Source organism: Scomber japonicus, chromosome 16, assembly GCF_027409825.1.
Source record: "Scomber japonicus isolate fScoJap1 chromosome 16, fScoJap1.pri, whole genome shotgun sequence".
In the NCBI taxonomy this organism is placed as follows: Eukaryota; Metazoa; Chordata; class Actinopteri; order Scombriformes; family Scombridae; genus Scomber; species Scomber japonicus.
The window spans coordinates 16804080-16814738 of NC_070593.1; the positions used below are offsets into that span (position 1 = coordinate 16804080).

Below are 10659 nucleotides of genomic sequence, written 5' to 3' on the forward strand. Positions count from 1 at the left end.
CAGCTGTTAGGGTAAAGAAACCACAAAATGTGAGGCTATATTACAGCTAACAAGATGTAGCAAAAGTATTTTTAATTACAGTATTGAAAAAAAGAAGTGTCCATTATACATAAAAAGACAATCACAATACACCAGTATGATGAAGAAAATACAACATAATACTGTGGATATGACTCAGATATTCAGTCAGTAATCACAGCATCAAATGTTAGCACCTAAAATGATTTTTAGGTGAAACATTTTAAAAGGCAGTTTTCACATTGAAGATATTCAGCACTGTTTTAGCATGAAGAGTGACTAGATGTACTACTGTACATCAAAAGCAATCCAACAAGACCAGGAAAGGAATTTCATATTTCTAATAAATTCGTGTTTTTATAATATGCAAGTCACAGCTGGTCTGTTGTTGCTGTAATGACAGGTCCATGGAAAGGGTACAGTATGCCTCCAGGAAACACTTACAAACAAAGAAGTATCATAAATGTACATTCCCTGACTTAATAGAAAAAGAGAATAAAATGTATGTGTATTGGAAACTATTAAAAGGGTTAAACAAGTCAAACCCATCTGAAAAAATAGAACTATAAAATTAAAAAAAACTTTGGGAAAAATGCCTCTCCATAAAAACGTTTATAATGAGAATCACAGTGCCTCCATCGGCAGACATCCATTATTGTCTCGCAGTAGGCTGATCTCTGATCGCAGCTTTTCGTTGTCCTTTAAACAAAATAAATGCAGATTTGATTAATTACCCCAATTTGATCTATTAACTGTATTCATAAAGAGCAATATCCTTTACAGAACTGATCGTTACCTCATGAAGTTTGGTGTTGTCCTTTTTTAGCTTCACCAGATACTCAATCTTCTGTTTGTGATTCTTATGTCCCACAAGTTTTCCATTCTCCTCTGACAGATGAACGTTCTGCTTGCGGAGAGCCTCAATCTCCTGTAAGAAAAAAACATATCAGCACAGTCAACTAACCTTTCCAGTCAGTTTGGCAGTCAGTTTGGTATAAATATAATTGTGTTATATTCTATTTAATGTCGACATCTGAAACTTTCCATGTTGTTCCTCTTGTCAGTCGTCTTCTAGTGTGAAATGTCATTAACAAATTATAACATGGAACTCATTACTGATTAATATATACACAAACAAACTCCATGGCAGCATTTTGCTTGGGACCAAAGAGCTAGCTAGACAAACTAACTGACCTGGAGCAGCTTATCATCTTCCTGTGCCCTCTGGTTCAGATCTCTCAACTCTAGACAGCGGTTCCTCAGTTCAGTGGTCAGCTGCTGAACGCAGGTCTGAGACTGGGCCAACATTGACTCCTGTGCCTGCAGTCTACACAAAGACAGAACTTGTCAATCCTCAAGGACAAATGAGTAAGACACTGAGCAAAACAATAAGTACAATGTTGATGAATTCATTGAAGTACAGCACTCCATACATGCGCTTACCGTTTTTGAGTGTCACACAGCTTCTGCACTATCTTGCCCTGTTAATGAACCACATACAATAAATCATTTATAAATTATTCTATCAAGAGAAAAAAAAAAAACAACCAGCAGACATAAATACAAACCTTGTCTTCTCTCTCCTCTTGTAGCTCTTTGAGTAAGGACTGCTTAATGCCTTCAATCAGCACCTCACTGAAAAACACATAACATTAATAACTTCATCCATGGGTAGTCTGATACCTGGTAGGCCAGTAAATGGCAGAATGAAAGGATGAATAAACTCAACCTATTTGATTTTCCATTCTGCATCTGTTGGTTCTGTTTGGTATAAAACTGATCAAGCAAAGCCTGAATCTCCATTCGGACCACCTCCTTTTCAGTAAGCTGTGTCTGATGACAGAGAAATCACAATACAGAACTAATTAAGACCCTTACATTTACTAAAAAAACATAATTCATGATAGTATTTCAACCTGAAAAGAAAACTTTGGTAAAACACAATCTACCTTTAGGCGTTGGATCTCCTCATTCTTGGCAGTTCTCTCAGTGGTCAGCTCTGTTAAAAGAATCTCCATGGTCATCATGGAGGAGCGCCGATTCTCCAGCTCCCTCTCCTGGCTCTCTAACACCTGGGTCAGGTCTCTGTTGAAGCTTCCTGGTGTGTGCGGAGTCTTGAAAAGCACGAAGAAAAATACAAAAAAAATGGGTTAATCAAACCACACATTTTCCATTTTTAAAATCAGATTTTAAAGAACTAAATAAGCCACAGTCTTACCCGAGGTAATGATTTAGGTGTGGCTGTCGACTCTTTAAAGGGTGTGAAACTTCCATTTCTGATTGTTTTCTCAACAACTTCCTGTTGTTGTTGAATCTGGCACACATGGAAAATTTTGTAAATGAGTCATTTTATTGGATGTTGTCTTTCAGTTTTTAATTAACTGATTATTTTGAGCTTTTGCTCCTTGATGAGATGATAAATGAATTACCTTCTTCTGTAGATTCTGTATCATGACCTCTTTCTGGCTTGTTTGCTCCTGAGATGCTTGGAGGAGGCAGTTCTGCTCATGTAAGACCTTTGTGAGTCTATCAACTTCCTCTGTGGCATAAATCACCTCCTCCTGTAAGACCTCAACCTGACAGACACACACATAACTTTAGGGGTCAGAGTACTATTCACCTTCAGACAGTCAGTCAACCAAGAAAAACGCCAAGATACACCTGCAGAACATCATCAAATGTATACTGTAGGTCACTGAAACTAAATGTATGTACAAATTGTGGTGATTAATATAATCAATCTTACCTCTATTTTGTTAGATGCCACACTCCTGTCTAAAGTTTCTTTCAGGTCACAGATTTCTTTTTGCATCTTAGAGTATTGCTCACTAATTTCCTTCCGTTCAAGGCAGGCAGCATCGTACTTGGCCTGGAAGAGGAATTATGTTATCATAAACATGCAGTGACTGATTCAAACTTTATACGTTTTTGTAGCACAAAGTTATAAAGGACAAGTCAATGGTGAAATAGTAGGATGAGTAAAGTACTGTGATGTCTTTGATATCTTCAGACAGGTGGGAAATGGTCTGGTCCTTCTGGATCAGCTCACTGCGGAGGTCTCTGGTTTGGTTCATCAGGTCTACAACAACATCCTGTCAAACAACACAACAGGTATTCAGAATGGTAGCAGACTAACTGGAATTACAGTTTCTCAGAAGAAATAAGAAATGAGTCCGTATTATTCTCAGGCTTACTTTATCCTGTTCAGTCTTCTGCTGAAGGCCTTTTATGGTTTCATTGGCAGATGTTAGATTTTGCTCAAGATTGACAAGTTTGGACACCTTTAAATAAAGAAAAAAGAAAAAAAAGAAACAACCACGTTTAGACACTCTGCTGCACTTACGGTTATGCTGAATATTTCTTGAAAACATGCACATTGGTCTCAGTCAGGACCAACCTGCTGTTGATTTTGAGCCATCAGGTCTGAGACTTGTTTTCTAAGATGTGTATTCTGCTCCACCGTTTCAATGAGTTCTCTGAAGGCATACACAGTCATTCGTGTTATTTTAGGAATTTCATAAATACAGAAAAATGCTGTAGTTATACAAAAACTACAAATGGGTTTAGCCTGCGAAAAACTCACTTTGATGTACTTTCTTTGTTTTCTTTTAACTGGGTCATCAGGGTACCTGTGTTCTCTTGCTCAGTTTGCAGAGACTTACTTAATTCCTACAACAAAAGGAAAAACAAAAAAAGTCAATAAATATATATAGACAGTTAAGACATCCCATCTTATTTTTAGGGAAAAGGGCTGTAGTTGAGTTTATGTGTTCACTGACCATAACCTGTGCCTTCAGTTCATCAATCCCCTGCTGCCTGTCCTGCAGCTGCTGTTCTGTCTGATCAGCCTCAAACTTGGCCTCAGCTTGCAGCTGGTCGAAAGAATCCTGCAATGTCCGATGCTGCTCCAGAAGCTGCTCCCACTCCAACCTGGAAGAAAAACAGCAGTTGAACGAAAGACACATGGGTTGTGGGCACCTAAACGCACCCAATGAAGAAGAGTCACATTTTAGCAGTAAAGACTTGTGCTTACTGCACTTTGTCAAGTTGGAGCTGTGTGCTGATTAGACTATTGGAGAGCTGGCTCATCTCTCTCTGCTGCTCGCTCTGGCTGTCTCTTAGCTCATTCTTCACAGTGGCCAGCTCCTTATCGGACGACTGCAGCACCAGGCGTAGATCGTGCACCTCACTTCTCAACACTGAAAGGAGAGTAAACACCGTGGTAAACTTGAAGCCGGTTCAAAATGAAACAGCACCAAAAGTTCACACAGACAAGCAGGTGAAAATCGTTACAACAAATGAGAAATAGCACCTTCTGCAGTTTTCTGTTCAGACTGAAGGCTCTGTTCCAGGTTAGTGATGGTTTCTTGCAGGTTGAGTTGATCTCTGTTCCTGTTTGCTCGCTCAGTAGAAAGTTGCTGCATCAGCTAAAGGGCAACATGTTACTTTAATCTCAAAATTCCCACAGATCAAATGAAAATAATTTATTACATCATTTGGACGAGGGCAAAACTCTAAATGATTCATAGAGTGAAATTGTAAACGCTACTGTATATACACACGTGAGGACATATCCCACCTCATCCTTGCGGTCAGACTCTTGTGATATCACGGCGATCTGCTCCTCAAGCTTTGCAATTTGCTGCAACAGCTTACTGTTCTTTATCTCCTCCTCGCCCAACTGTGTCTGGACATGGCTAGCTTGCTCCTGAGGAGAAAGTATAAAAACACTGTGTGGTAAATTACTTTATATGCATTTAAGTACGTGAGAGATGCTCCACACTGCTGTACCTGTACTTGGCGCAGTTCCTCAGTCAAGGCCATTTCAGTCATGTCTGAAGGCGGCTGCTCGGCCCAAATGTCATCCACATTATCGTCCATGCCATTCAAGTGGTCTGGGCTGGAGAGAGGCACAAGACGGGACCGCAAGTTGTACGCTTTGGTGGGTGTGGAGAGAATCTGATATGACAGATATTTGAAGGTTGAAAAACAGTAATTATTCATCTCATGACACCACCAACAGTGGCAGTTCCAAAAAAACAAGGCACGACACACCTTAAGAAAAATGACAAAAAATATAACCCATTTTGACAAGAATCTGCAGAAAACAAAAGCATGTCATCCTCTCACCTTTATAGTTTCAACATGAATTCTGTTTAGCTCAGAGACTTCTTGATTTTTGTAAGCGTTTGTGGCTTCCAGGATGTTTTCCAAATGCCTGTTGGACTTGTCTAGGTATCTTTTCTCAGACTCCAACTGAGATATCTGTTTCCTGGAATACAAAATGCCATAATTAAATCACAAAAAGCTCTGCAGAAGTTATATTATGAGTCTATAAAAGGCATTAAATGAGAAATGGCAGCTTTGATCAAGCTCACAAAATAAGTCCATATAACAATTAAAGGAAATATGATATTCAAGTAATAGCTCATTCCTGCAGATAGAAATCAGAATGTAATAATATATATAAACAAATAAAATAAGATTATAACACTATCACATATATGTAACATTAAGATTTTAATTTTCCCAAAATGTAAACATTATTTACTTACAGCCAATATTTATAATAACAGCCTGTCCGTTGTGTGTTCACAAAGGTTATCTCCGTATACAGTACTTCTAGCTTAAAAATAATAACCCCCATGTGAATTTTGTTTCATTCATCAAATGTCATGTCTTACTTGGTGACTTCTTGGTACTCCTCAAAGGCCTGAAGGGCTGTTGTGAAGTCTGACTGTTTCTGGAGCAGCTGAGCCTTCAGCTTCTCAAGTGCAATGGTGTCTGCAGACACAGGGGCTGCTGGAACTGTAGAGCAATATGAGATTATTCACATATACTGTATGTAGATGGTATGACTTCTTTTATTGGCTAAACCTTTTCTGATCATGATGCTATTCATCTTACTCTGTGTGAGATTCTCTGTCTCCATTGCACTCTGGAAGGCCTCATCCAGCTCTGCACTAATTTGAGCTACAGCCTCTTGAGCATTCACCACTGATTCAAGGGAGCGAAGCTGATTGTTTTCCTCTCTGAGGCTGAAGTTCTCTGCTGCATATCGAGTCATCTTTGGATGATGTTCAACCTGAAGAGGCGGAAGTGTGTGTACAAGAAATGTCAATGAAAAGATACAATTATACTGGAGTTAACTATTGTTGGATGTTAGAGGAAAGAAATGTTATTATAGCTGCTAAGAGCATCTAAACGTTAAGTCCTCCAGTGTATCTACACATTATACAGATACATGGAGTTATCAACAGTTAGTTATGTGGTGCCCAGAGGTCATTGTACCTGATCTCGTAAAATCTTAATCTCTTCCTTCAGCTGGTCAATGTGAGCCTGTGAGTCCTTGTCTGACAGTAGGCCAGGTCCTGCCTTCAGTTTTTTCTCAAGGCGAGAGATGTGGTCCTCTCGAAACCTGACAATCATGCGGCTGGAATGGATGAACTTGTCTTTCTGGGTCCAGGCCTCCTCCAGCTGAGCCACTTTCTTGAGCAGCGCCTGAGTGGGGTGTTAAATATTGTGAACTTCCCTGCACCAATATTATTTCCTAACAACAAAGTTTCCAAAAATAAATGACATGTTCCATACCCTCTTCTCTTCTTCTCGGTTCCTCCACATACGAACAGCAGCCATAAACTTTGCCTTATATAGGACATCATGCTGACTTCCTATGGATGGGCCTGATGAAAAAAGCCTTTTTACATTTTTTTCAAAATACCAAACAAGTTGCAAACCTGGACATATCAGTTATGATTCAATTAAATACGATAACTTGGGAGTATGTAGGTAAATGGATTAGCACATAGTGCAATCACAAAAGTATTTTAAATTGAAGGGGCCCGAATAGTTTGTGAATGCTGTGTATATTTGATCTGAGTCTTATTACCCATGGGGAGTCCTGGTCCTCCTGGCGCTACATCTCTCCCACAGTCCATTGTCTGAGAGGCGAGAGCCTGTGCAAGCTGCTCCTTCAGCTTCTTCACCTCAGCCTGTAACTGCCTCACATTTCCCTGGGTGTCTTCATTGATAATGGCCTGTAAAAACAAGATAATTGCACAGGGGTGAGATAATGAAGTGTTTTAATGTTAAAGTTATTAGAACTAATCATAAGGCTACTCTGTTTCAATATAACATAGAACTATGTGTGAGGACTGATACCTTATTCTTGATCAGCTTTGCTCTCTGGGCAAATTGCAAGGTAGACAACGTTTCTCCAAAACATTTTGATCCAGGGTGTACATTAGCTATGATGTAGGTCTTTGCATTTCCTCCAAGAGAGTCCTGAAATAATGAGACAATTGTTACAGAGCCTATATTTATAAGCAAACAAACCTGAAACATAAGCACTATGAAATTCAATCACATTTAAAGACTGTCATTTTATATTTTGCATAATTCACTTCATCCCACAAGATTTAAAGTGCAAGAATATGTAAAAATGATTCACATTAAAAAGACAACCCCTACTGTACCTGAACCTATACAATGCTGCAACAACATTAAACATTCTCCACTGAAACAGCACCAAAAAGGCACTTTGCATCTACAGTTACTCACCCTTAGCAAGAAGGTGAGTTTCGAATCCCTGTAGCAGATGTGACGGTTCTTCCCATTGGACACATCCACCAGTGCCATGATCACCTGACCAAGGCACATGAGGGAGCGATTGATACTGCTGGCCTCCTGAAAGAAAAACAACACAGACAAGCAAATGTAAGCAAAAACTAAATCCCAGATGTAGTAACTGAGTATAAGCATACTGTACTCATGTATCGTCACCTTGAGTCTGGAGCCCTCTGTGTGTGTGTCTTTCTGTCTCTCAGACCCTGCCAGATCCACCAGGTTCAGCTGAGACATTCGGATGTTCACCACTTCGTTGATGGTCTCCTTGGACTCCAGAGTCATGGTGAACACAGCATGAGATCTCGAAGACTCGCGGTTCATTGAGGTGGAGGCTACTCGACGATTACGCCAGCCCATGGATAAGACCTAAGTGATATCAAACATAACTGTATACTAAATTGTTTGTTGAATGTTATCTCAACCCTGTGTAAAAACTGGATGTAGATCGATAAACATCACACTTTGTATTGCACAAAATATTTTAGACAATATGAGAATGAAGTTAGCTTCAAAGTATGTAGGAATCAAGTGTTTCATCACAACAAGCAGGAAATTCCTACCTGGTAAGCTTCAGCAGCTGAGTTGACAAACTTCTCCACAGCTCCCTCAACAAACACACCCTTCTTTATGTTCTCTCTGACAAAAAGGCTAGCTGAGGCTGTGTCCAGGAGGTCATAAATTTGTTCATTGTATATCTCAATAAATGAACATTTGCAAAGGAAACTCTTGGACTGAGAAGACTGGGCAAAAAGAAAAAACACAAAGTAACAACTTAATTATTTAACAAACATTGAGTATTGGTTAAAAACACTTTCTTGGTGATGAAATGTTACAACTCACCCTTTCCGTTTCTCTGTTGATGAGAAAAAACAGATACTCAAAACTTCGAGGAATAACACCCCGCAGTTCATCTGTGAAGTTATCCAACTCAGATGGCCCTAACAAGAGAGAAAAAAAGGGCCATTTCAATTATTCCATCATTTAACAGAATGTATTGTACACAGTGTAAATTATGTACTAAATTCTCACCAAGCATGGTGAATGTTTTCCCTGAGCCTGTTTGTCCACTGCAGAAACAAGAGAAAAAGTTAAGGAACTGAATATGTGCTGCATGTGAAGCAAAATGCCATAAAACATTTTTTATTTCATACTGTGTATAAATAACATTAAGATCACTTACTAGGCAAAAATAGTACCATTGTATCCATTCATGCAAGACTCAACAATGTTCTTGGCCACACTGGAGAATACAGAGTCCTGTTGAAAATGACAGATAAATATCACACACTGATCAGTCATACCGCTACATCCCACACTGATAAAACAGTTTGCCCTCTCAGGCAAATTTTACCACAATTATGCCAGTGGTACAAGATATGGATAATACAATGACTGTTTTTGCCCAACCTGAGAGGTGTCCATGTCAGCGACATGATCATAGGTGAAGGTTCGTGGCTCTGGTTTTGAGAGCAGACGGATGGTGTTTGGTGAGGTGACTGTGAGACAGTGACTCTGATCTCCATCAGTGGTCAGCCCAGTGCCCTGGGTCAGAGGTCGCACTCGCACAAAGACTTTGATAGAATCGCTGTCTCCACTGCCGGACCAGAAAAAAACATTAACACTTGCAAAACATGATGATTAGGCTGGTGGTGGTTAGAATACAACATTACCACTTATTTGTTCTAGTCATGGTAATGCACAGCTCCAGAAGAGAAAAAAACAACTCACAAACAAAACACAACTCAATTTTCTTGTGCAAAGGAGCAGGGACAAGGAAATCTTATTTTGCCTGCCCCTTAATCAAAACATAAACCATCTATTTCTGTTGTTTGTTAATCAATTACAATTACTTAACAATCATTACTTACAGTAACATTAGAAAAAGTAAAGTTACATTTCCTTCTTTGGTCCTCATCCTCTGAACTAAGATTTACTAAGTTTTCTGGTAATATTCTGCTTCTTATCCATAACTAATAATGACTCTAGCTCAACCAAATCTTTACGTTTCATTAGTCCTGCCTTCATAAAAAGTCAGCTCTCTTTAATCCACTTTCTGAAAAAATCTTAATGCTCTCATCTTTAATAATAATATTGCTCGTGTACGTGTTGTCCCACACCTCCACACAGTGACTGAAATATGGCAAACGAAGTGAGCAATACGGAATTCGCATTGCCTGATAATCTAGTGCATAATAATATTCCTGAACACCTTTGTTTTTACAATTTGCTATATATGATTTCCATGTCAGCTTGTCATCTATTATTACACCCAAAAACATTTTTAAAAAAAAGCTCAGAATCGTTTTAGAAAGAAAAATAATAATCACATGCAGATAATGTACGGTATTATTAGCCTTGAACCAGGCCTAAAATACTTAGCATAAGGTCCTGGATTAGAGATTAAATATACGTTTACCTGGCAGCGAGTTGGGATGAATCGCAAGATCCTGTCAAAAAAAATACAAAATTGTTAACGATTGTTCAGTTGATAGTTTGACTACCTCACTGGTTTATAACAGTTAACTTCCTACATTACATTCGTTAATTTTATTTAACTGAAGTCAGCTGGTGTTAAAGTGCGATAGCTAGCGTTAAATCTCGTTAGCTGACTCCAACAAGCTTGCTAAGATAATTAAAAGCAGCCGTAACGCTTTTGTCGTCTACAAGTTTTGGCGATCGTATATTCGGTATGTTAACGTTACCTTTTCCACCGGAATTCATTGTTGACAGAGAATTATTCGTCGTTATGTGATAAATGTAACTTTTTTCACAGCATGCCGATCACGAAGAGGAATGACTCTGTTTACATCCTTCAAAATTGGCGGGCAGGGTGATCCTACTTCTACTTCCTCTTCTTCCTCTTCTTCTGTGGTTAAAGGCGCCTTCCACCCGCTGCCGCCACCTACTGAAGCGGGGTGGCGTGGCTTTATATTTTGTTGATGACTCAGGGTTGTCAAACTCACTTTAGATCAGGGGCCACATACCCAATACTATGTTCCTGCAATAAAATGCCCT

General features: G+C 39.2%; 1 protein-coding gene across 1 annotated transcript; it reads right to left on the minus strand.

Annotated features, from left to right (window-relative positions):
- Positions 1–613: 613 nt before the first annotated feature.
- On the minus strand, positions 614–10458 carry kif15 (kinesin family member 15). Its single transcript, XM_053335667.1, has 35 exons — positions 10347–10458; positions 10061–10091; positions 9052–9238; positions 8825–8901; positions 8674–8711; positions 8485–8582; positions 8205–8384; positions 7801–8010; positions 7579–7704; positions 7180–7302; positions 6908–7055; positions 6610–6701; positions 6310–6519; positions 5926–6103; positions 5703–5826; positions 5149–5290; positions 4810–4977; positions 4598–4726; positions 4331–4436; positions 4052–4217; positions 3798–3948; positions 3602–3687; positions 3416–3494; positions 3213–3299; positions 3006–3110; positions 2765–2887; positions 2448–2594; positions 2237–2332; positions 1968–2132; positions 1748–1851; positions 1587–1653; positions 1462–1499; positions 1213–1345; positions 815–946; positions 614–717 (listed from the first exon to the last, which is right to left on the minus strand). The coding sequence occupies exons 1-35, from the start codon at positions 10363–10365 to the stop codon at positions 643–645; spliced, it is 4140 nt and encodes a 1379-aa protein (XP_053191642.1). The 5' UTR covers positions 10366–10458; the 3' UTR covers positions 614–642.
- Positions 10459–10659: the final 201 nt, after the last annotated feature.